The sequence below is a fragment of the Loxodonta africana genome, chromosome 24 (assembly GCF_030014295.1).
Source record: "Loxodonta africana isolate mLoxAfr1 chromosome 24, mLoxAfr1.hap2, whole genome shotgun sequence".
NCBI classification, from domain to species: Eukaryota; Metazoa; Chordata; class Mammalia; order Proboscidea; family Elephantidae; genus Loxodonta; species Loxodonta africana.
The window spans coordinates 55379403-55405597 of NC_087365.1; the positions used below are offsets into that span (position 1 = coordinate 55379403).

The 26195-nt window shown below is 47.9% G+C and overlaps 1 protein-coding gene and 1 long non-coding RNA gene across 2 annotated transcripts; one reads left to right on the forward strand and one right to left on the reverse strand.

Annotated features, from left to right (window-relative positions):
• Positions 1-241: 241 nt before the first annotated feature.
• Positions 242-10923, reverse strand: LOC135228619 (uncharacterized). Its single transcript, XR_010319322.1, has 3 exons — positions 10116-10923; positions 868-3165; positions 242-778 (listed from the first exon to the last, which is right to left on the reverse strand). It is a non-coding gene; the product is annotated as an uncharacterized LOC135228619 (long non-coding RNA).
• On the forward strand, positions 7766-25427 carry FAM210B (family with sequence similarity 210 member B). The gene is made up of 3 exons (XM_064276242.1): positions 7766-7963; positions 21054-21223; positions 22162-25427. The coding sequence occupies exons 1-3, from the start codon at positions 7781-7783 to the stop codon at positions 22376-22378; spliced, it is 570 nt and encodes a 189-aa protein (XP_064132312.1). The 5' UTR covers positions 7766-7780; the 3' UTR covers positions 22379-25427.
• The last annotated feature ends 768 nt before the right edge of the window (positions 25428-26195 follow it).

Sequence of the window (26195 nt, forward strand, 5' to 3'; positions counted from 1 at the left end):
AGACTGACTTGATTTGTAAACTTTCACTTAGAGCACAGTAAAAATTTTTTTTAAAAAAGGACATACAGGATACCTAAACATTTAAACTTAACTTTTAAATGAAGATGCCCGGGTGGCACGATGTTTAAGCACTTGGCTGATTACTAAAAGGTAGGTGGTTGGAACCCCGCAGCATCTCCTCAGGAGAAAGGACCTGGCAATTCGCTTCTGTAAATATTAGAACTACCCTACAGGACAGTTCTACTCTGTCACTGGGGGTCACTATGAGTCGGAAACCGACTTGATGGCGCCTAACAACAACAATTTTAAAAAGTCTGTTGAATGTCTGAAGTAAAACTTCTACACAAGCAAATATGGAAGCAGAAATGTTGTAGACACCAATGAGGTCAAAAGAAGGTAGGAATTTTTAACAAGAGGAGCCCAAGGTAAAAACATCTACACTAAGCCCCTTTAACTCCTTTAAAGAAACTTTTTAATTCCAGCAAGTCTGGGAAATGCAATACAAATTCAACAGTTATCTATTCCTGCGTCTCACTGCCAAACTCAGCAGCTGCAAACAATTACCACCTGTGTTCCTGAGAGACAGGAGTCCAGGTGTGGCTGAGCTGCAAGTGGCTCAGGGTCTCTCACGGCTGTCTTCAGTGTGTTGGCCAGGGCTGAGGTCATCACAAGGCTGGGATGGGGAAGATCTGGTTCTATGCTCCTACGCATAGCTGTTGGTGTCCTCTGTTTCGGGCCACACTGGCCTTTCCAACGTGGCAGCTACCCTCAGTGTGATCTGGGGAGAGAGCCAAAGACGGTCTTAGTCTCCTACTGCTGCTGTAGCAGAAGTACCACAAGTGGGTAGCTTTAAAGAACAGAATCTACCTTCTCATAGTTATGGAGGCTGAAGATCTGAATCAGGGTCCCAGCCATATCAATTCCTTCCTTATCGGTGTTATTAGTTGCCGTTGAATCAATTCTGACTCTTGATGACTCATGTGCAGAGTAGAACCGCTCCATAGGGTTTTTGAGACTGTCACCTTTCAGAAGCAGGTCACCAAGCCTTACTTCTCAGGCACCTCTGGGTGGGTTTGTACTGCCAACATTTTAGTGAGCATTCCAGCACATGGCCACTTGTGCTTGCCTGGGTCTCCTTCTTTGTTGGTAGGACTGGGCATTCCTTGGTTTCTCGGCGATCCGCACATGACATCTGTCTTCCCCCGTGTGTGTGTGTTAGTGTGTGTGTTTACATACCTATCTCTGTGTCTAATTTTTCTTTTTATAAATCAGAAGTGATTAGATTTAGAACCCACCATATTTGGGGAGAGTCTAATTAGCATAACAAAGAAAACCTGAATTTCAAACAGGATTACATCCATGGGTACAGAGGTTAGCATGCCAACACATATCTTCAGGGGACACAAGTGAATCCATAACAGTGCTCGAGTCTTGAGCCACAATCCTTTTGTCACCTGGTGACAGATGTGACATTTCATCACTTTCACTGTATTCTACTTGTTAGAATCGGTGTACCAGGTCCAGCCCAAATTCAAGGGAAGGTTGCACACGGGGGTGAATACCAGGAGGCGTGAATCCGTGGGGCCAACTTGCAGGCAACTGGACCGCACCAAACCCACTGCTGTGGAGTCGATTCCAACTCGTAGTGACCCTATAGAAGAGAACTGCCCTATAAGGTTTCAAGTAGTCCCTGACTTACGACATAATTCAAGTTACGATGAACTGCACTTATGACCATCTGTTGTTTTCTTTTTTTTTTTGTACATCTTTGGTTTATCATTAGTAATATGTACTACTTACAGCACTGCAGCATATATCTACAAATTTATATCTAACATTTCTAACCCCTAAAGACAAGATCAGTTTTATAAAGATACTGACAGTAGAAGGCAATAATAATGAAAACTAAGAAAAAAAGAGAAGTATTCGACTTATGTCAGAGCCGACTTAACAACGGAGTCATCAGAATGATAAAACGAGACTAAAGGGACGACCTGTAAACTTTACAGAAGCAAGACTAAACTACCACATCTTTCTCCCACAAGCAGCTGGTGGTTTCAAACCACCAACCTTTGGTTTAGCAGCCAGACGCTTACCACTGAGCCACCAGGGCTCCTTGGGCTGCACCAGGCACTGGATTTAGCATTAGCCTTGGATCCCATGAGGATCAACAGTACCCTCTTAACAAAGCTGAGGATCCAAACCAAGCCCAAGCCGAGCCAGACTTGCCTCCCTCCTGGCCCCAATTCTCTGACTTGAGAAAATTATTCCCTATAATGAAGTTTATGTCTTGCTTCTGCAAGAAAGAAAGTTCATTATCACTCTCAGCCTTTGCTCAATTCCACCCACGACACAGAGTTAATTTTCTTTGATAACACATTACTCTCCCTCCGTCATGCGTACGGGGCTCTCTTTTGTAAAAAGCTGTCTCCAATTTACTTGACCAGTGGAGGCTTTTAAAGAGCGGCATTGCTGGAATCACATTTCAGTTTTAATTGTAAAGTTAAAAAACAGAAAAGTTGACGTGTGAAGCTCTAATGATGCTTATTTCCATATCCTTTCTTTGCGGCTCACCTCGAAATTGCCTCCTTAGAGAGCTACGTAGACTGTCTGCCTGAGTGTTAATCCACCTTTCTTCTCCTGGTTTCATCTCCCTTTCTGTGTCAACGTTGGATCAGAAGCCTGGAATGGAACCCAGGTCTCCCGGATGGAAGGTGAGAATTCCACCACTGAGCCACCACTGCCCCAGTGACAGTTTGTTGTTGTTGTTGGGTGTCGTCAAGTCAATTTCAACTCACAGAGACCCCATGTGACAGAGTAGAACTGCCCATAGAGGTTTTTTTTGGCTGTAATCTTTATAGAAGCAAATTGCCAGGTCTTTTTCCCGTGGAGCTGATAGGTGGGTTTAAACTACCAACCTTTTGGTTCGCAGCCCAGTGCTTAACCATTGCACAACCAGGGCTCCTTAGCTGCAGGTATCTGGCACTGTTTCTTTCCTTTATTTATTTATTTTTTTCCCCAGGACAAAACAAGACAAACCAAAAAATTACAGAGAATCGAAGTACGATGATAATTCTTCATGACCACAGGCATTCACTGCACACCGGCTGCAGCTGGCCACCACGGGGCAGACAGATGAAGTGTCAGAACGGTCTTTTGTTTTTTCTGAAACAAAGTGAAATCATGGCATGAGTCCTCATGAAGCCACGATGGCCAAAGCTGCCGTCTGGGTTATTATCAGGGCTTTCGTTCCCCTCCCTACAGCATGCACTTCCCTCCAAGGGTTCAGCAAAAGAGCCAGGAGGTTTATTCTAAGCAAAATACTCTAGAAGGGCCCTGCCATCTTCACACCACATGAGCAATGGTTCCACCAAGGGGCAGTTTCAATGTGGGGGAATTAGTAGGTGATGGTGGCGTAGCAGTTAAGAGCTCGGCTGCTAACCAAAAAGTCGGCATTTTGAATCCACCAGCTACTCCTTGGAAACCCTATGGGGCAGTTCTACTCTGTCCTATAAGGTCACTATGAGTCAAAATCGACTCGACAGCAACGAGTTTACATATATCTTACAAGACCCCTGGTGGTGCAGAGGTTAAAGCACTTGACTACTAACCGAAAGGTGGGCAGTTAAAATCTACCAGCCACTCCACGGGAGAAAGATGTGGCAGTCTTTCTTCATAAAGATCACAGCCTTGGAAACTCTATGGGGTAGTTCTACTCTGATCTACAGGGTCACTGTGAGTTGGAATTGACTTGATGGCAGTGGGGAGGAGGGGAGGCGTACACGTTACATATAAAACCCAAAAACCAAAACCACTGCTGTCGAGTCGATTCCAACACATAGCGACCCTATAGGACAGAGTAGAACTGCCCGATAGAATTTCCAAGGAGCGCCTGCCAACTTCTTGGTTAGCAATCTTAAATATATGTGTTATATATTATTTGAATTATAAAATTTTAAAAGGAGATAATATTTCAAAAGGTACTTTCCCATCCAGGTGCCCAGTGTCCAACCACTCCCCTCCCCCTCCACACACATGCACACTCCAGACCCATAGATGCAGTTCTGAAGGGTGGTAAAGAAGCAAGAGGGGGGTGCTAGTTCCCATCACTCAGGTACCCACTCACAGGTCTCAGTCCCCACCCTGAACTGGAGGAACCCAGCATCTCTGGCTTTCTCCTTCCAAGACACCTGGAATGTTCTCCTCTATTTACTTAGGCTTTTGCAAAAGACAGGGAGAGAGGCTGCCTTCAAGCAACTTCTGATTTTAGCTCCTGGACACAGAAGCTGAAGACTGAAAACCTGGAATTACAAGCAACTGGACTTGACTACATAGAAAATAAACTTTTTTGCATAGCAGGTGTCAATATATGTCAGAATTAACAACAACAAAAAAAACTAAAAAAAGAATGCACAAAGGATATGGATAGAAAATTTGCAGAAAAAGAAATCCAAATGGCCAAGAATTGTGAAAAGATGCTCAAATACATAAGCAGTCAAGTGTGGTAGGCAGAACAATGCCCCTGCAAAGATGTCCACATCCTAATCCACAGAACCTGGGAAGGTGTTATGTTACACGGCAAAGGGGAATTAAGATCACTAATCAGCTGATTTTCAAATAGGGAGATTATCCTAAATCATGAGAACCCTGGGTGGTACAAGCAGTTTGCAATCAGTGGCTAACCTAAAGGCCTGCAGTTCGAAACCACCAGCAGTGCTGTGGAAGAAAGGCTTGGTGAACTGCTTCCATAAAGATTGTTGTTGTCTTCTGCAGTCAAGTCAATTCTGACTCATGGCCACCCTACAGGACAGAGGAGAATGGCCCCATAGGGTTTCCTAGGCTGTAATCTTTATGGGAGTAGATCGCCAGGTCTTTTTTTCCCACAGAGCAGCTGGTGGGTTCAAACCACCAACCTTTTGGTTAGTAGCTGAGTGTTTAACCATTGCACCACCAGGGCTCCTTATTCCATAAAGATTATAGCTAAGAAAACCCTATAATGTTGGGTTATACAGGTAAACCCAATGTAATCACTAGGGTCCTTAAAAGTGGAAAAGGGGCAACAGCAACTGGACAGGTTAGACAGGAAGCTTAGGGGGCAGTGAGTTTATGGTAATGCGGGAGGGACAACTCGGAAAAGGAGAATGGGAGTGGTGGCCCAACTTAAAGAATGTAATCAATGTCACTGAACTGTACTTGTAGAAACTGTCGAGTTAGTGTATGTTTTGCTGTGTATATTTTCAACAACAACAAAAAATTAAATTGGAAAAGAAAATTCAAAGAGGGAAGCAGAGATACAGGCCAACGTTGCCAGCTTTGAAGACGGAGGAAGAAGCCACAAGTCAAGGAAAGCAAGTGGCCTCTGGAAGCTGGAAAAGGCAAGGAAGGCTGCCATTCTCCCTAGAGTCTCCAAAAAAGAATGCACCCAGCCGACAACTTGATCTTAGCCTAGTGAGGTCCATGTCAGACCTCAGAACTGCAAAATAAGACATGTGCATTGTTTTAATAGCTTAAAGTATGTGCTAATCTGTCACGCAGTCACAGGAAATCAGTATTGGAAACGTAAAGTAATGAGATTGTCCTTTACATCCATCAGACTGGAAAGAAGTGTAAGCTGGTATAATACCTATTGATGGTGGGGATGTGGAGGAAAGGATATTCTCAGAGGTAAATAGGGAAGTGTTTGTAATTGCTTTTTAATAACAACTTAGCAATATCTCTTAAAAAAAAGATATCCCTGTCTACTCTAGAAATGCCCCCCACAGAAACAAAAGCACCAGCTCATGGGGAAGTACGAAAAAGAATCATGACCATCTTGTTAATGAAACAAAATTAAGGTATTTTAATAGGAGAGCAGCTGGATAGACTATTATGCTTTCCCATCAAAGAACAAATTAAACTTATAATAAAAACCAAACCCACTGCCGTTGAGTCAGTTCCAACTCACAGCAACCGTAGAGGACAGAGCAGAATTCCCCATAGGGTTTCCAAGGAACAGCTGGCAGATTCCAGCTGCCGACCTTTTGGTTTGCAGCCAAGCTTTTAACCACTACATCACCAGGGCTCCAAAGTTGTAACAGTTGATCCAGATGATTTTCACCAGGTAATGCTGAATGTAATTTTGATGAAAAATATTGAATATACCATGGACTACCAGAACAAACCAGTCTGTCTTGGAAGAAGTACAGCCAGAGTGCTCCTTGGAAGCAAGGATGGCGAGACTTGTCTCATGTGCTTTGGACATGTTATCAGGAGGAACCAGTCCTTGGATAAGGACATCACGCTTGGTAAGGTAGAGGGTCAGCGAAAAAGAGGAAGATCCTCAACAAGATGGATTGACATAGTAGCTGTAACAACGGGCTCAAAGACAGCAATGGTTGTGAGGATGGCACATGACCTGGCAGTGTTTAGCTCCATTGTGCATAGGATCGCTATGAGTCAGAACAGACTCAACTGCAACTAACAACAATGTTGAATGAGTAGCCCTGGTGGTGCAGTGGTTAAAGTGCTCAGCTGCTAACCAAAAATTCAGGGGTTCAAACCCCCCAGCAGCTCTGCAGGGGAAAGACCTGGTGATGTACTTCTGTAAAGATTAAAACCATAAAACCAAACCCACTGCAGTGGAATATGACTCACTCGGACCCTACAGGACAGAGCAGGACTGCTACAGAGGGTTTCCAAACAGTTGCTGGTAAATTTGAACTGCCCACCTTTCGGCTAGCAGCCAAGCTCTTAACCACTGTACCACCAAAAAAAACAAAACAACAAAAAAAACCCAAACCCGTTGCTGTTGAGTCAATTCTGACTCATCGCGGTCCTGCAGGACAGGGTAGAACTGCCCCGTAGGGTTTCCAAGGAGCAGCAGGTGGATTCCAACTGCCAACTTTTTGGTTAGCAGCCAGCCACCGTCCCACAAGGGCTCCCGGTAAAGGTTACAGCCTTTGAAACCCTATCGGGCAGTTCTACTCTGTCCTGCTGGGTCACTATGAGTTGAAATGGACTCCACGCAAGTTTTTTAAGTTTTTTACAGGTATGGTTCCAACCGCGCCCTTTCGACTTTTCCGTTAGCAGCCCAGGGCTTAACCATTCCTCCACCAGGGCTTCTCAGAGTATTAACTTTTTAAGAAATTGCCAAATTCTTTTTCAAAGGGGTTGCACCACTTCACAGTCACACCAACAATGTATGAGGGTCATTTAGAGAATTTGAACTTTTAACTAACATTTATTAATCTCGATTCTCATATTTGTTTTCTTCTTTTGAACTAACATGTAAACATAAATTTTTCAGCTTCTACCCATTTTTGAAGGGTGAAAAACTCAGGTGAAAGCCACAGGCCCACACTTGTCCCGGCAGAATAAAACATCCCGCCACCCACTCTCCGCAGCCTGGAAACTGCAGACTGGAAACCCAAAAAGTCCCTGGAAGACAGGCTGCAAAGGCTCACTTCACCTGGAGGACCCGGCCGCCAGGCCGCTGGGCGGAGCCAAACAGTGTTCGCGTCTCCGGGACCGCCCACCCCGCGCAGGGCTCCGCCTCCGGAGGGGCGGGTAGGTGGGCGGGGCCAAGGGTAGAGCGCTAGTCTCAGGCCTCGCCCACCTGCTTTGGGCTCGGGGCTCGGAGGGGCGGAACCTGTGGGCGGAGCCAATGAGAGTGGGCGAGTCTTCTCCCCGCCCACTCCGCGCGCTCCGGAGGGGCGGGCAGGTGGGCGGGGCCAGGGCTGCGCTTGCCCTCGCCTGTCCGCGCCGGGGTCCCTGCTCCGGGCCGCGCACCTCGCCGCGCACCATGGCCGGGCTGCTGGCGCTGCTGGGCCGGACGGGCCGAGCTGGCGCCCGAGTCCGGCCTCGCGCCGCTTGGCTCCCGGGCGCCGCTGCGCCCTGCGCCCCGCCGCCCCTGGCCCTGCCCCTGCTACCTGGGCCCGACACCCGGGTGCTGCGCGCGGCCCATGGAGACGATCGCGGCCGGCAGGTGAGCCTCCCCGACCCCGACGTCGATCCCCGCGTCCCCTGTGCGCGGTGCCAGAGGCCAGCCGCCGCCGCCGCAGGGAGAGCTCTGCGCTTGCAGCTCCCAAGACCGAGCACCTACAAGAGCCCCGGGGTCCCAATTCCCTACCAGCCCACCCAGTGGACAGCTGGAGAAACTGAGGCTGAGGAAGGGGTGGTGCTCGGCCCGAGTCACACAGTCGCAGTAGAGCCCAGGTTTCCAAAGCGTGGGCCCGTGCCACGGTGCAGGCCGAGAGGACTGTAGGCGGGGCCTGGACTTGGGACCAAACAACTTCCTCACTTGGCCTTCTGTGTTGTCCCTTTTTGAAGGCAATTTGAAGCCTCTGCCAGGGAGAGCCTCCCGTGAGCGCTCTTTAACGCCTCCCGGCACTTGCTGCTTCTGCCTTTTATCTAACGGAGGGAGCAGGCCTACCGTTCTGGTCCAGGCAAAACTCGGGCAAGACATCCCCAGTGTTGTGTTGCTTCATTATTTTTCATTTTTTGGCCTTCCAAATAGGGTAAGTGAAAACTGGTTTTGATTCAGAATGGCAACACAAATTATCCTTTAAAAAAAATCTATCACGGTTTTTTTTTTTTTTAATGGGTCTCTTTAAAGAAAAATAGTAATAAGTCGTGGCGCAGGTAGTCTGGAGATAGAGCAGAAACCCTGCCCATGGAAGGAGAACAACAAGGTGGCGTGCCACGCCTGCCATCCTGTACGGTGAGTGCCTGAAGCTTTCAGCGCTGGGATCCGTCTACCTGGGCGTGGACCTTCGGCCCTCTGCACAGCGGTGTGGCCTTAGACAAGCGCTGAAGGTCTCTAAGCCTGTCCCCTGACTTTTCAAAAAACAAAACAAAACCAAACCCGTTGCTGTCAAGTCGATTTCATAGCCACCCTATAGGACAGAGTAGAACTGCTCCGCAGGGTTTCCAGGAACCAGACTGCCACATCTTTCTCCCAGGGAGCAGCTGGTGGGTCCAAACTGCACACCTCTCAATGAGCAGCCAAACGCTTTAACTACTGCGCCCCCAGGGCTCCTCCCTGACCTTTCAGAGAGCTAAAACTAGCACCTTCTGGGGAGGGTTTGGGGGGACAGTTCCATGAGCTGGTGCAGACCAGCTACTGGGCACATTGCCTTGCATAGAGCTAGCACTTCCTGAATGTTCCACAGTGTTTTCAGAAAGTAGCAGAGTGGGATTTGACCTCACCCAGATGGAGAAACATCCCTCCTGCCTTCTCCTCCTGCACCTGACACACAGCTCAAAGATCTTCTCTCTAAATCCTGAGTCTGTTTGTGGGGTCCTACAGGGCCTGGCACTCTCCACACACGTGGGTCCCAGTGATTCTTCATGATTCAGCCTAGCTGTCCCATCCTCCAGGAAGCCTTCCCTGACCACTGGTGGCGCCTCAGGTTCCTCCACTGGCCCTTTGTCCCCATGGGTGTGAATCTTCCCTGCACTCACCAGCCGGAACAGTCTCCTGGCTTGCTTGGCTGTTCTGTCGGCCCATAAAGGCAAGGCCTTGTCAACCTTATCCCCAGCCTGGACCTGGCACGTGGCAGGTGTGTGTGTGTGTGTGTGTGTGCATGTGCATGTGCACATACACAGTAGAGATCAGTGAGATCTCAGCCTTCTCAGGTTTCTTTTTGGGCTCCTCTACTCACTAGTCCTGTGGCCTTGATCAAGTACCCTCAGCTTTCTGTCTCAGTTTCCTTATCTGTAAAATGGGATTTTAATCATGCATTCTCCACAGACTGTGAATATAAAATGAAATAATGTGTGTGCCTGGCACCCAGTACAGCCTAAGTTAACATTAGCTATTCTAGTATAACAGTGTATAAAGCCCCAGGGCCCCGGGAGCTGTCCTTGTTTCTCCTGCTCTCTGGTAACTGGTAACCAGTGCCATCGAGTCAATTCTGACTCATGGCCACCCCGTGAGTGTCAGAGTAGAACTGAGCTCCACAGGGTTTTCTATGGCTGATTTTTTGGCAGTAGATCACCAGACATTTCTTCTGAGGTGCCTCTGGGTGGACTCAAACCGCCAGCCTTTCCGTGAGCAGCCAAGGGCATTAACTGTTTGCAGAATCCAAACTGGTGGGGTCAGTACCTACCATGAGGTTAGGACAAAAGAAACCTACCTGCGATCACAGCTCAGCAGGCCTGGGAGCAGACGGAGGGAGGGCCTGGGCTTTGCACCGAGCCCAGCCTCCCTGGCCAGCTGTTCTGACCACCCTGGAGCATGCTCATTTCCGTCATTTGGAGGCAGGATCGTCCAGTGCCCAGCTGGGGTCTCCACATGGGCCAGCAGTTAATTCAGTGCCCCTCTGCCTTCAGCAGGGGGTCTCCTGTAACAAGGAGGGGCCTGTAAACCCTGGGGAAACCCATCTCTTTCTCTCACCATGCTTCAATGTGGTGTACGGTGGCCAGCGTGCTACACTCGCCAGGGCCGGGAATCATGGATAAATTGCTAGATCTCACACTTGGCCCATTTCCTCATCTCCACCAGTGCTTGCTCAAGTGCTGCCTTTTCGGGGAGGCCACGCCTGCTGACCTTATTTAAACTTGTAGCACCCTTCCCCCAACACTGTTACTTGTCTCCCTCCCTTCCTTTGTGAGTTGTTTTTTTTTTTCCCCCATGGCATGGGTCACGTTAACTGCCCTGATCTTTTACTGTTCTAACTTGGTTGTCCCGCAGGCTTCTTGAGGTGGGGGTTTTGTCCGTTTTGCTCATTACTCTGGCCTCTACACTTAGAACAGCACCTGGGACAGAAGAGATACTCCCGAATGTGTGAACGTAGTAGTATAGAATGAACAAAGACCTTGGACCCAGCCTCGCAGGTTTGAATCCCAGCTCCACCTGCTCACACCTGTGTGATCCTCAGTGAGTTACTCAGCCTCTCTGGGTTTCCAGGATCCTCTGTTAAGTAAGGATGACTGTGGTGCTTGTCTCAGTGTCATGAGGATTATGTGAGTTAATATTTTCAAAGCACCCAGACCAGTGTCTGATACAAAGCAAACACAGTATAAACAAAACACAAACCTGTTGCTGTCAAGTCCAACTCCTAGCGACCCTAAAGTCCAGAGTAGAACTGCCCCATAGGGTTTCCAAGGCTGTAGTCTTTACAGAAGCAGACTGCTACACCTTTCTCCTATGGACCGGCTATTGGGTTTGAACCGCCGACCTTCCGATTAGCAGCCAAGTGCTTAACCACTGTGCTACCAAGGCTCTTTAAACAGAGTATAGTGTTTGTTATTAATCTTATTTATGGCATAAATGAAAACAGGTATCACTGCAAACAGTGAGAGCAACTTGTGGGCAAGGTCTTCAGCCCATTCCACAAACCTTCCTGCCCCTTCCATTACATCACTTTGTATTTTAATAAATACTGGGGACGAGGGGGCCACATGCACACAAGTATATGAAAGTACTTTAAGTACAGGCGCTCAGAGGATGTGTCGTGTGGTTACAGGCATCCAGAGCAGTGCCTAACACTTTGCAGGTACTTAAGGTAATATTGAGGTGTCCTGGTGCGCAGTGGTTAAGTGCTTAGTTGCTAACCCAAACGTCAGCAGCTCGAACCCACCAGCCACCCCTCAGAAACCCTGCGGGGCAGTTCTACTCTGTCCTATAGGGTTGCTATGAGTTGGAATCGACTTGACGGCAAAGCTAAGGTAATAATAAGGAATGACTGTCCCTTCCACGTCACCCCCTCATAAACCCCTTTATTTTTGCCTCTTCAGTCTCCTCCAGGATTAGAAAGAAAAGTACACAGCTTACAGTGCTTAAAGACAATTTCCTTCTACGAAGATAAAAGGAAGAAAATTGTCCAAGTGATTAGTATTCTCGAAAACGTTAGAAACTCTTCGTGGTGCTGTCCTGGTCAGTTGCGGCTGGAGATTTTGTTCCTGCCATAGTCTTACAGGAAGTTCTGTAGCTAGGAGTCTGGCTGCCTTTTTATTTTTCTTTTTCGGCAAAAAAGGCCTTTGCCAGAGCAGAGGTTGTAAAGACAAGCGCCTTCACAGAGAGCGCCCGGGGTCCTGGTGAATGGGTGAAACGGGGCATAATTAAGTTTGATTGAGCCAAGCGTCAAGTTGGAAATAAAAGGGCCCATCATCATCCTAGATGCAGTTTGGCTCACAGAACGGTTTGGAGATGGTGCGTCCTATCAGCACCCAACACCCGGCAGTTCTCCGATCAGCAGTGAAAGTGGGGGGTACAAGGGGCTGTTATCAGGCAGCACAGGAGCTCCCAGTAGCCACTCTGGCCAGTGGTGGCAGAGCTAGTCAAAAGGCTTCGAGGAGCGGGAGGGGACATGCTGGGTAACCAGAAGGAGGCTGATTCCCGTTTTCCTTGCCCTTCCCTCCGGAGCGCCTTGATGTTCTAGAAAAGTCATCCTTTAGAAATGCTCATGATAGACAGGAAGGAGGACCTGGTGATCATACAGAGACTGTGTGGCCTGGTGGTGACAAGCAGGGTAACCCACCCTAGGACTGCCCGCCAGCACCTTGCTTCCCCACTGTGAACTTCAGTCTTGTTCTCTCTCATCTGTCAAAATGGGAGGAAGCTGGGTTCCGTCCTCACAGGGTCGTGAGGGTTTCTAAGAAATGGCGCCATTAAAGCACTTAGCACAGTCCCCGGCTTAATGGACGGGACCTGTCATGACAGCAGTGGAGTTTTCCCCAAGACCTCCCAAAAAGTTAGGCTTTGCTGCCCGTCAGAGTTTCACCTCTGGGTCCGCATAACCAGCACTGGCCTTGAGTAGTCTCCCACCCTGTTTAAGTGTCTGTTTTCATAGATTTGAAATAACACACAGGAGTAGAGGCTGAATGTTGTTGTCATTAGCTGCCATCAAGTTCATTCTGACTCACATCGACCCCATGTGACAGAGTAGAAGCACCTCACAGGGTTTCCTAGGCCGTAATCTATGGGAATAGATCGCCAGGTCTTTTCTTCCATGGAGCGGCTGGTGGGTTCGAACTGCCGACCTTTCTGTTAGCAGCCGCGTGCTTAGTCATCACACTACCAGGGCTCCTGGAAGGCTAATGGCTGGGACGAAATACTGTTTGTCCCCGTCCCTGCAGCCTTAATGCCCAGAGACGAGAGCTGCCTTCAATGGAACGGAGAGACTTAAATCCAGACTTTTCTGTTTGCTTTTTTGTTGTTGTTTTTTGTTTTTCGGACCCAACTACAGTTTGGGAACAAGAGAGATCCTCTTTTAGCTGTTGTTGTTGTTAGTTACCGTTGAGTGGGCCCGGACTCCTGGCAGCCCCACGTGTTACAGAGTAGAACTGCTTCCTCCATAGGGCTTTCTTGGCTGTGATCTTAACAGAAGCAGATTGCCAGGCCTTTCTTCCATGGCACCACTGGGTGGGTTTGAAACACCAACCTTTGGGTTAGTAGTCGAGCACAGAGAGTAAGACTCTTCCAACTCATAAACCTGAGCTTTGTGCAGCCCTTTTAGCGGAGAGGCAAATGAGTAGCTGTTGCGTATGATTAAAAATCAGAATGATCCTGGGCAGATTGTAATCTAGGCTGAATTCCACCCCTCCTCGTCTTGTGCAGAACTTGGGCCTTCACTGGGTGTTAGTTCCTTCGTGGTGGGGATGGGAGTCCGAGAAAGCCTGTCTTTGTGACTCCGTGTCTTCCACATACATGTAACATGCACGCATTATCTTCCCCACACGCAGACTGCCTGCCACCATCTGGTTGGAATGTTCAGAGCCTGCCCTTCCTCTTCCTGCCTGAAACCAGGTCGTAATGCCCCACCCAGGACACCAGAGGGCACAGTGCTCCCCGGGCAGAGCAGACCTCCTGGGGGCGGGTAGTGGGCTGTGGCACCCGCATTAATGTTAGAATCTGCCTGCGTGTATTCAGCTGAGTGAAAGCCGGCTCTCTAACAAGCAATGAAGCCCTGACTCATGCTACAACAAGGATGGACCTTAAAAACATGCTGAGTGAAAGATTGCAGTCACAGGGGACCACGCATTGTATGACTCCATGTATATGTAATGCCCCATAAAACCCATTGCCATCAAGTCAATTCCACCTCATAGTGACACTGTAGGACAGAGTAGAACTGCCCCATAGGGTTTCCAAGGAAGCGGCTGGTGGATTCCAACTGCCGACCTTTTGGTTAGCAGCCGAGCTCTTGACCACTGTGCCACCAGGCCTCCTATGTGATGCCCAGAAGAGGCAGATCCATAGCGACAGACAGTAGATTAGTGGTTGCCAAGGGGCTGGGGAGGGCGGAAGGAGGTGTGACTGCTAGTGGATACGAGGCTTCTTTTGGGGACAATGAAAATTTCTAAAATTAGATTATGGTAATGGTTAAAAAATAGTTGCTGTGAGTTGATTTGGACTCATGGCGACCCCGATGTGTGTCACAGTAGAACTCTGCTGCACAGAGTTTTCAGTGGCTGGTTTTCTGAAGTAGATCACCAGGCCTTTCTTCCAAGGTGCCCCTGGGTGAACTTAAACCTCCAGCCTTTCAGTTAGCAGCCGAGCATGTTAACCGTTTGCAATGGCGATGGTTACACAACTATAAATACGTGAAAAACATTTACCTACACACCTGAAACAAGTGAATTTTGTGGTATGTAAATTAAATATCAATAAAACTGCTTGGGGGGTGTTGTTTTTTAATCTGCTTTAGTAGTCAGTAAAACGGGTCACCTCCTTCCATTCCCCTGCCCCCAGGAGGTAGAGAAGTGCCTTCAGCAGCTCCTTTCTGAGCCCGACTCTACTCCAGGGCCTGTTTTAGGGGGGTTAGTGAAGGAGACAACCCCCAGCCCCTGTCCTCACAGGGCTGATGGTCTCCAACAACAAAGGAACAAGTAAATACTGGTGTGTTAGATAGAGAAGACCCCAGGAGGAATTGTAAAGGGACAGCAGTTTTAAGAGGGTGGTCCGGGAAGGCCTCCCTGAGGGGACGTTTGACAAAGACCCCAAGGGGGTGAGGGACCAAGCCCTGAGGACATCTGGAGAAAAGCAGAGGGAACCGCAGGTGCGAAGGCGGGAATGTTTAAGGAAGCTGGCCTGTTTAAGGAGCCGGTCAGGCTGCACTGGAAAAGAGGGGGTCAGAGACGTGTTTGGGAGGCTGAGTGGCTGGTGCAGGGACTCTGTTGGCATCCAGGAGGGTTTTGAATAGAGCAGCACTGTCATTCAGCTTCTGGCGACTTTGTAGAGAGTAGACTGCAGGGTGAAGATGGAGCCGGGCCAGCTGGGGCTGCCTGAGACCCAGGAGAGAAGCTGGTGGCCTACTTACCTGGTGGCAGTGCTGGAGCAGGTGAGAAGGGGCAGTGTCTGAGTGCAAGTTTGAAGACTGGATGTGGGTGTAAGAGAGACTAGTGGTAGGTGGCTGGGAGGTTTGGGGCCAGAGTCCCCAGAAAGATGGCATTGCTATTTCGTGCTGAGAGGGATGACCCTCAGAGGAGAGGGTTGGGGCCCAGTTCTGGGCATGTTGCCTTTGGGTTGGCTGTTGACTCTCAAGCCAAGTGGAGGTGCTGGTTTGGAGTCAAGGGTCATAGACTGGGTGAGGGTGAGGCCAGGGTGCCCTGGCTGTGCCATCATGCGAGGCCAGTCCCCACCTCGATGGCAGTTCCCTCCCCCGTGTAGAGACGTGGAGTGAGATGTAGAGACCACACTGCCTGAGCTCCTGGATCTGCCCTGACACATATTCCCCTGATCTCACTTAGGTCAAAAGAAGCCGTGGTGACACAATGCTTAATCATTCAGCTGCTCACCAGAAGGTTGGTGGTTCAAACCTACCAGCAACCCTGTGGGAGAAAGATCTGGCAATCTGCTTCCATAAAGATTACAGCCTAGGAAACCTTACGGGGCGGTTGTACTCTGTCACGTGGGGTCACCATAAGTTGGAATCAACTCCATGGCACCTAACAACAACACAAGCCTCCTGTTCTTCAGGTTCAGCCCCGAGAGTGCCCTCTCGTGTTTTGTTCCTGTGTTCCCACCCTAAACCCAGACAGGAGTCACAGGGCAGTGGCGGGAAAATGAAATTAAACACAGAATCTCCTGCCAACCCAGAAAGCCTCTCCATAGCGGTGGAGGAGAAGGAAAACAATTTTATCATCGAAGAAGCACTAAGCCAGAATGTGATGTGTATCACAAGCAATCCGCTAAAGAGATTGCAAAGAAATCTCACCCTTTTATCCAGCCAGGCAGATACAACCTGTCCTGAAGATAAATGATAACTAGAACTCAAGTAAGAGGACTTGACAGCATCATTTTTCTCACATATTGTTGTGGTTAGCTGTCAACGAGTCAGTCCCAACACATGGCGACCCCCATGGACAGGGGAGAGAAATGCTGTCCAGTCCTGTGCCATCCCGTGGTGGGGTGTGAATCTCACCAGGCCCTTCTTCCTACTCTGTCTTAGTGTGGAAGCTCCACTGAAGTCTGCGCAGCATCACAGTAACTTGCAAGCCTCCACTGACAGATGGGTGGTGGCTACACTCAAAGTGCACTGGGTAGGAATTGAACCTGGATCTCCCGTATGAAAGGCAAGAATTCTACCACTGAACCACCATTGCCCTCAATTCATCCTCAGTTTGCCTGGTAATTGGAGTGGCATCTGTGTTCGCTTTCTTCACCCAAAGGAAGAAGATTTCTGGGTAGTGCAGATGGGTAAGCGCTCAGCTACTAACTGAAAGGCTGGCGGTTCAGACCCTGCAGTGCACGGTTCTACTCTGCACCTGTGGGAACACCGTGAGTGGAAATCCACTTGATGGCAACTGGCCTGGTTTTGGTTTTCGAAGCCTGGAGCCAGCCAGCCACCCACGAAAGTGAGGCTCCCACGCTCCCAGGGAGACGGGAAGATTGGGTGCGCTGTCTTCCTTGATGATTACATGTCATGAGGTGGCTCCCAGGTCCTTGAGAAAGACATTTCTGAGCTAGAAACCTTATGACTACCACCAGAAAGCAAGAGCTGTTTGTGGGTTTTTTTTTTCACCTGTTCGAAAGATTTACATACATCTCAAAGGGGCAGAGAAAGAATACGATGACAGGTGTCGAAAGAAAACGGGGAGAGAAGGGGCAGCCTCTTTCCCTTTTGCACGAGGAAAAATGAAATGTTTTTCGTTTTCAATTTGTATTTGCCCTTACAGCAGCAGTCCTGGGCCATGTGTGTCAACCAAAACAAGAAAACACATTAAGTTACATTAAGTCAGCAAGAGGGTCTCGCTGGGGAAGGAGGGGCTCGGCAGCAAGTGGAAATAAAGGCCCAAGAGCGAGTTGGGGGCAGCCGTGGGATGTGGCCAGAGCCCAGGATTCTAACGGGACGTGGGACCCAGGGTCTGCGCTGAGGCCAAGGCCAGACAGGAGTTTGGAGGCTAGGAACGGTTGTGGCTGAGGGGTGGCATGGATAAAGGCTCTGAAGGTAAGCTCCTTGGGCCAGCAGCATCTGGGCTGCCTGGGAGCTCATGAGAAACATAGACCCTGGGGCCTCAGCCCAGACTTGCTCCATCAGCAGGGCAGAGGCAGGGCTGGGAGGCCCCACCAGCCTGGGACAGGTCTGCAGCATGTCTGGGCAGCGCTGGCTTTGGGCCCTGTGTTATTTCATCTTCATCCTGGGCAGTCCTGACCCTGTCACCTGGGGATCTGGTCTGCTACTGTCTGACCCTGTGGCTCTAGAGTGTGGCTCAGCCACAGCTCTGAAAATAGAAGTGGCCCAGCTGCAGAGTCGATAAATGGTGCTGTCTGACCCAGATACACGGGACCTGTGAGATGACCCCCGAGGACTGCTATTAGAGTTGAAATTATCTTTCGATAAAACTGGCTCTGACCATGTTGAAAAGGGGTCCTTTCTTGCTTCTTAATCCAAGTGTTGAGTTTTCTTCTTCCCTAACATTCCAGGCCTGGAGGTACTCAATAAATGTTAACAGACACGTGGGAACCTGATTTGCTGTGTAAACGTACACTGAAAACACAATATTATTTTTAAAAATGTTAACAGACACCACATGCAATGCCTTGTTTTTGTACAAATCTTATTGTCAGGAGTTGGCCCTCTTGTCACCTGTTCAGGTCTTAGGGGTAAATCTTGATTTTCGAAGTAAACATACCACAGATTTTGCTCTACTTATGCCCCTGGTTAATGGTTAATGTGCTTGGCTGCTAACCGAAAGGTTGAAGGTTCGAGTCTAGAGAGGGGCCTTGGAAGAAAGGCCTGGCAATGTATTTCGAAACCCTATGGTGCAGTTCTCCTGACACACACGGGGTTGCCATGAGTCACAGTTGACTGGAAAGCAACTGGTTTGGGGTTTTTGCTTGTTTTTGAAGGTTTTTTTTTTTTTGTCCTTTTTATGTACAGCAGGAGCCCTCGTGATGCAGTGGTTAAAGCACTCAGCTGCCAGCCAAAAGGTTGGCAGTTCGAACCCACCAGCTGCTTCAGAGGAGAAAGATGTGGCAGTCTGCTTCTGTAAAGATGACAGCCTTGGAAACCCTATGGGGGAGTTCTACTCTGTCCTGCAGGGTCACTATGAGTTGGAATTGACTCGACAGCAATGGGTTTGGTGTCTTGGTTAAAGCAGAACATGGTTGGCAGGGGCTCAGGCTGTAGACTCAGATGGCCGGGGTTCCAGTCTTGGTGACTGAGTAGCAGCTCAGGCTTGACCTGTCTAAGCCTGTGTCGCTCTTCTGACAAGTGGGGGAAATAACAGTATCTAACTCAGCAGGATCTTGCGAGGATTACACGAGGAAGCACCAGACCACTGCCTGGCTCGCAGAAAATGCTCCATGAATTATCACTGTTGTCCACAAGTGTCGAAGCTCTGCTGTATTAGTCCCTGTTGCCACTGTAACAAGTCACCACACACCTGGTGGCTTAAAACAACACAGGTGTATTCTCTTACGGCTCTGGCGGTCAGAGTCCAGAAGGAGTCTCACAGGGCTAAATCAGGGTGTCGGCAGGGCTGGTTCCTTCTGGAGGCTCCAGGAGAGAATCCGTTCCCTTACCTTTTCCAGCTTCTAGAAGCCATCCACATTTCTAAGCTTGTGGCCCCTTTCTCTGTCTTCAGCTCTCTCTCACTCTGCACCTCCTGCCCCCTTCTCTTCACTTCTAAGGACCCTTGTGATTCCATTGGGCCCACCTGGATAATCCCGGACAGTCTCCCCAACCCCAGATCTGTAACTTAGTCACAAATCCCTTTTGCCATGTTGTTGTTGTTAGGTGCCGTCAAGTCGGTTCCAACTCATAACAACCCTATACACAACAGAACAAAACACTGCCCGGTCCTGTGCCATCCTTACAATCGTTGTTACGCTTGAGCTCATTGTTGCAGCCACTGTGTCAGTCCCCACCTCGTTGAGGGTCTTCCTCTTTTCCAATGAGCCTGTACTCTGCCAAGCATGATGTTGTTTTCTAGGGACTGATCCCTCCTGACAACGTGTCCAAAGTATGTAAGATGAAGTCTCACCATCCTTGCTTCTAAGGAACATTCTGGTTGTACTGCTAAGACAGATTTGTTCGTTCTTTTGGCAGTCCGTGGTATATTCAATAATCTTTGCCAACACCACAATTCAGAGGCGTCAGTTCTTCTTCGGTCTTTGACATGCACATGAGGCGATTGAAAATACCATGGCTTGGGTCAGGCACACCTTAGTCTTCAAAGTGACATCTTTGCTCTTCAACACTTTAAAGAGGTCTTTTGCAGCAGATTTACCCAATGCAACCCGTCTTTTGATTTCTTGACTGCTGCTTCTATGGCTGTTGATTGTGGATCCAAGTAAAATGAAATCCTTGACAACTTCAATCTTTTCTCCGTTTATCATGATGTTGCTCATTGGTCCAGTCATAAGGATTTTTGTTTTCTTTATGTTGAGGTGTAATCCATACTGAAGGCTGTGGTCTTTGATCTTCATTAGTGCTTTAAGCCCTTTTCACTTTCAGCAAGAAAAGTTGTGTCATCTGCATAATACAGGTTGTTAATGAGTCTTCCTCCAATCCTGATGCCCCGTTCTTCTTCGTATAGTCCAGCTTCTCTTATTATTTGCTCAGCATACAGATTGAGTAGGTATAATGAAAGAATACAACCCTGACACACACCTTTCCTGACCTTAAACCAATCAGTATCCCCTTGCTCTGTTGGAACAACTGCCTCTTGATCTATGTAAAGGTTCCTCATGAGCACAATTAAGTGTTCTGGAATTCCCATTCTTCGAAATGTTATCCATAATTTGTTATGATCCACACAGTCGAATGCCTTTGCATAGTCAATAAAACACAGGTGAACATCCTTCTGGTAGTCTGCTTTCAGCCAGGATCCATCTGACATCAGCAATGATATCCCTGGTTCCATGTCCTCTTCTGAAACCGGACTGAATTTCTGGCAGTTCCCTCTTGATATACTGCCGTAGCCATTTTTGCATGATCTTCAGCAAAATTTTGCTTGTGTGTGGTATTAATGATATTGTTCTATAATTTCCACATTTGGTTGGATCACCTTTCTTGGGTATCTGAATTCCGGTGGCACAGCTTCCAGCATCACAGCAACATGCAAGCCCCCACGATACGACAAACTGACAGACAAGTGGGGGCCTTTTGCCATGTCAGGTAGAATATTGACAGGTTCTAAGGATTAGGTCCTGGACATGGAAAAGGGTAGGGCATTATGCTGCTTACCACAGTATCTAGTATCTGTAGGGAAAACCTGGTGGCATAATGGCTAAAAGCTATGGCTACTAACCACGAGGCCTACAGTTCAAATCTACCAGGCACTCCTTGGAAACTCTGGGGGCAGTTCTACCCTGTCCTATAGGGTTGCTATGAGTCGGAACCAACTCAACGGCAGTAGGTTTTGGGCTTAGTGTCTATAGTACCTAGTGGCATACTGTCTGTCTAGAATGCGGTCTTTGCCTGCAATTTCTGACTGAGTGCATTGGTCTCAACTCGCTGAGTAGGAAGAGTTAATTGGCCTCTTGTTGGACAGGAAAGTAAGGATAACGTTGATCTCTCGTTGGCTGGAAAGCAAGGATAAGGTTTCATGAATACAAAAGCTGGTGATGCTTGGAACTGGATCTTTGCTCCTGCCTGAGTGTCTCCCCTTTGGCTTGTATGCAGGACCTCAGCAAAATCACAGAGACAGCAGGCAACGAGGTGAGCAGCACAGAGAAGCAAAGCAAGTCACAGCAGCTGAGAAGGATTTTTAAAGAATATGGGGCCGTGGGTGTGTCCTTCCACATTGCAACCTCCTTAGTCTCCTTGGGCATCTTTTACACGGCTGTTTCAAGGTAAGAGTCTTGACGGTGATAAATAACTGGCTTTTTAATAGGCTAGCTTAATTAGTAAAGAATTGTGCTCTTTTACTGGGATGCAGACCTCAAATTCTTGTAAAAAGACCAGACTTATTGGTCTGACTGAGATTAGAAGGACCCCGGAAGTCATGTTACCCAGACCTTCTGTTAGCCCAAGACAGGAACCATTCCCCAAGCCAACTCTTCAGACGGAAGTTGGACTGGACTATAAGACAGAAAATGATACTGGTGAAGAGTGAGCTTCTTGGATCAAATAAACTCATGAGACTGTGTGGGCAGCTCCTGTCTGCAGGTGAAATGAGAAGGTAGATGGGGACAGAAGCTGGCTGAATGGACACGGAAATAGAGGGTGGAGAGAAAGTGTGCTGTCTCATTAAGGGAAGAGCAACTAGGAGTACATAGCAAGGTATATATAAGTTTTTATATGAAAGACTGACTTGATTTGCAAACTTTCACTTAAAGCACAATAAAAATTAAAAACAAAATTATGCTCTTTTAAAGAACTATATATGTGGGATCAAATTCACTTTGGTATACTTCACACTCCTTGAGCATAAAAACAGCAACTCGAAAGGTTAGATAGGAAACTTAGGGGGGCAGTGAGTTTATGGTAATGTCACTGAGGCATACATGTAGAAACTGAATTGGTGTATGTTCCACTGTGTATATTTTCAACAATAAAAAAAGTATTAAAAACAAATAATAAATACTGGGTTTTTTTTTTTACTGTCACATAAGGTTCTATGTGAATAAAAACTTTTTTTTCTAAGACTTTCTATCCACCTGGCTACTTTCATCACATTTTTAAAAATACTTAAAAAGTTTTTTAAACAAATGCTGTAAATCTGGCAGCTGAATCCACTCGTTAGTCAACCCCTCGCTGTAATAACCGTTTTTCTGCCTCTTCTCCCCAGTGGCGTGGACATGTCTGCGCTCCTGCTGAAGCTCGGACTCAAAGAGTCGCTGGTGCAGTCAAAGATGGCAGCGGGCACAAGTACCTTCGTGGTGGCATATGCGATCCACAAGCTGTTTGCACCAGTGAGAATCAGCATCACCTTAGTTTCTGTGCCCTTGATTGTCAGATATCTCCGGAAAGTGGGATTTTTCAAACCTCCTGTGGCCAAGCCTTGATGAACTCTGCTGTTGTAGGCACTGAAAACCTACTGTTTATAAATGACACATTTGGGGTTGGTTTTAGGGCTGTAGGGCTTTTTTTAGGGGGAGCAGAGAGAGCTGATTGCTACGTTCTCATGAATGTTTTACCTTTGCCAGCAACATTTAGATTTCTGAATAATCGTAGTTTTTTGCTTTATAAATGTTGCTAATGCCTTCCTCACGGGCTTGTATATGTGATCTAAGACATCAGAAGGGAGTTGCCTTTATAAACAAAACTGTGAGCCTACAAAACGTCCCCTCTGGAAGATCTCGGTGAGGGGGTGAGGGTCGGTCGACAAAACCCTGGGAGGTGAATCTTGGCTCCGGCCAAAGAGCAGTGATTAGTCAAGCCCGGTGTCTGTCGTCAGGCTGCCTGCGGTTTAATACACAGTGCTCTATAGAGCAGCTGCCAGTGCTACAGTTAGAGACGCAGAACTGAAGACCTAACAATGTGTAATCAGCATCTAAATTATAGCCTCAGCCCTTCGGCATCCATCATGTTTGTTTTGGGAAAAGAAAAGCAGACTTGTCTGGTGGGTTTCAGATTCCAAAACACCCTCAAATCTGGGCACTGTGGGTCCTACCTCAGGTGGCTTTGCTGAGATTTCACTCAGGTAGATCATGGTCATTTGTTTTCGTTTCAGTGAAACTGGAAACCTCCAAATAAGGGGATCCCTGGTGGCACAGTGGTTAACTGCTCGGCTGCTAACCAAAAGGTCGGAGGTCCAAACCCATCCAGTGGTTCCTGGGAAGGAAAGACCTAGTGATCTGCTCCCGTAAAGATTATAGCCTAGAAAATCCTACAGGCAGGGGCAGATTATCCAATAAGGAAGGTAAGCACGGGCTTACTTGTGCTTACTTATTAATCTGTAGTGAACAATTTTGCATGAGTTTTACCACATCTTTGTAGTGAAATTGTTCACTACAGATTAATAAGTAAGCACAAGTAAGCCCATGCCTACCTTGCTTTACTTGCATAATCCGGCCCTGCCCATGGGGCAGTTCTGCTCTGTCCTATGGGGTCACTGAGTCGGAATCGACTGGATGGCAGCATGTCTCCAAGTAACAGCATCATTTGGCTCCTGCTGCCCATATCCAGGAGAATTGGGATCCTGCACGTATGAAGAGCTGAGACAATCTTTGCCTAACTGTCTACAAACTGCAGACATTCCCGAGCTACTGTCAGCGTGGACGTTGTGTTGCTCATATATTGTTAACCGGCTTTATATTTAACTATGTAAAAAAAAAAAAAAAAAAGTATCATGCCCTAAGGAGGAAATGAGTATCACTTGTTATAAATAGGTGTCTTGCTGGCATAGTGGTTTCCTGCCCAGCTGCTAACCGAAAGGTCAGTAGTTTGAATCCGCCTGCCGGTCCGTGGAAGAAAGATGTGTCAGTCTGCTTCCATAAAGATGACAGCCTTGGAAACCCTATGGGCCAGTTCTACTCTGTCCTATAGCGTTGCCATGAATCAGAACCAACTCGACAGCATTAGGGTTTTAAATGGAAACCCATTAAACCAAAACCCATTCCTGTGGAGTCGATTCCAACTCATAGCGACCCTATAGGGCATTGCAGAACTGCTCCATCGGGTTTCCAAGGAGCACCTGGTGGATTCGAACTGTTGACCTTTTGGTCAACACCACACCACAAGGGTTTCCTATAAATGGAAAGCACCTGTACAATAAATACAGGAAAGGGAGGTGGGGGATGAGCAATGTAATTAAATTCTAAGCTGGTTTTACTCATGAAGGGTGTGTGACCTGAGGCCCCTCGCTCTGCGTTATGGGATTAGGTAAGCATAGAAACTTGAGCACACTAGACCCAAACTGAGACTTTCTCCTTGAAGTCATCAGGCCACAGCACTTGAAGGAAGTCCTTCCTGTGGTACTCAGTGTTCACACCACCCTGCTGGCCACCCCCTGGCACAGGGCAGTGGCTACACACTTTGGGAAACCCCAGTTTACCAACTCTGCCCCATCGCTGTGGTTGAGGGGATCGTGGTCATCTTTCTGGTTCCGGAGTTTGACACATTACGTTTGCGACAGTCAGAACATTAAAGAACTATCAACTGACCCTCCTGGTTTTACAAACTCTCCTCTGACAGCTCCCCAGTTCGCGCAGAATAACCGATGTCCATCAGTCATTCCACTACCCTTTACAAGAGTCTTTGTGGGACACGTTCTCCACTTGTAGGATTTTGAGAAAACTGATTTATTTTTCTTTTAAAGCAACTCCTGGCACACTCCCCAAAGATTTTACAGATTTTAGCTTAACTGCCTTTCTGGAGTCTAATTCCAAGGGCATCCACACACCTGAGCAAGGTGCCCTTGGATCAGTGCTGGGCGACTCCTTACGTGGACTGCGGCATTTACCCCCATTGCGTGCTGTGTCTGAACGTGACTTGTCGGCTTCGGGCTCCTAGCCCCTTCGCAGGGATGGATTACCGGTAAGGTATGCGTGGGTTTAATCTGTAGTGCACAATTTCACCTGTTTTTCACATTGAGTATGTGGTGAAACCCATACGAAATTGTGCAGTACAGATTAGTGAACACAAGCCCGTGTGTACCGTGCTTACTGGTTTATCGATCCCTGCCCCTTCCATCCCAGGCTCCCTGCCATTCAGGCCTTGTTGTACCTATGCAAAAAAGCTGATAGTCAGGTTTAAGGGCCTCGTTCCTCGACTTTCTTAGGAGTAATGGGAGAGGGCTGAAAGGGCAAGCAATAAAATCCTCACACCAAATAGCCATGTCCCTACCTTCTGAGCCCCGGCTCCATTCTCTTCCCGTGGCCAGTGATCCACAAGAACAGCTGGAGGGGGTGAGACCACAGGCTCAGGGAACTGGAGCATTACGTGGTCACCAGCAGGATGTACAAACTGATTGTATTTACCTTGCTTTTATGCAACTAGGAATGCTGGATGACCTATTTTAAAAATGTAAGCCATCTTTCACCTTTTTTTTAACCTGACAAAGCAGCTTAAATTCTGTGAAAAAAATAAAAGTCTTTGTAAAGTCTATGCCGAGTTTATTCCTCTTCAGTGAAGTCAGCATTGTTGCTGACAAAGCAGGACCCTGTGACTTGTTTACTAACATGCTCCTACAATGCACTGTTTTCTTGGCCTGTGCAGGATCGGGTTTGCAGAGACAGCACAGTTTAGCTGGTATCGCTGAAGTTGGCCACATCATGTCAACTACACCCAGGGTGGGCGGGACCTGAGATCTTACTACTTGGGGGATGTAAACATTGGTTTGGCTCAAGACTTCTATAGGAACCCAGAGCCCTTTTGTCCTAGGGGGGTAACTGGGTGCCACAGTTTCACCCAGTTGTGCTTTCAAGTTTCCCTGACTCCTCTGTGACCCCAACGCAGGTATTTATGTAGCCACTTCTACATTTTGACCTCTGATATTTAGTCCCTTGCACTAAAGGTCAGCCATAAAAGCTTGCTATTCGTTCTCAGTGAGTTCAACAAGCCCAGGTTTTCCTTCATCACTGGCAAGTTCACCATGTCCTTAGTTGACGAACAGATGAAGTTGTTGCTAGCCAGGGCCATGCTGTGTAAACAGATACGTAACTTTATGAATTAGGTGCACACCGAGCATAATACAGACCAAAGGAGAGACCTCTCCTCTTGGCACCTGCTCATCCTGAGGCCAGTAGTGGGCAGGTGGTGGAAAGAACTACCCGTGCACCTCAGACTTCAAGCATTTATTTACACTTTTATTTTTAAAGTGCACACAGGCCATAACTTCATGTAATTAAAAAAAAACTTAGCCCCGGACATTCAGAAACA

Excerpts from the sequence above, each read along its gene's own strand:
- FAM210B (XM_064276242.1), top strand. The coding sequence starts at position 7,781 with ATGGCCGGGCTGCTGGCGCTGCTGGGCCGGACGGGCCGAGCTGGCGCC. Across the intron at positions 7,964-21,053 it reads GAGACGATCGCGGCCGGCAG|GACCTCAGCAAAATCACAGA; the intron begins GTGAGCCTCCCC and ends GCTTGTATGCAG. Across the intron at positions 21,224-22,161 it reads TTTTACACGGCTGTTTCAAG|TGGCGTGGACATGTCTGCGC; the intron begins GTAAGAGTCTTG and ends TCTTCTCCCCAG.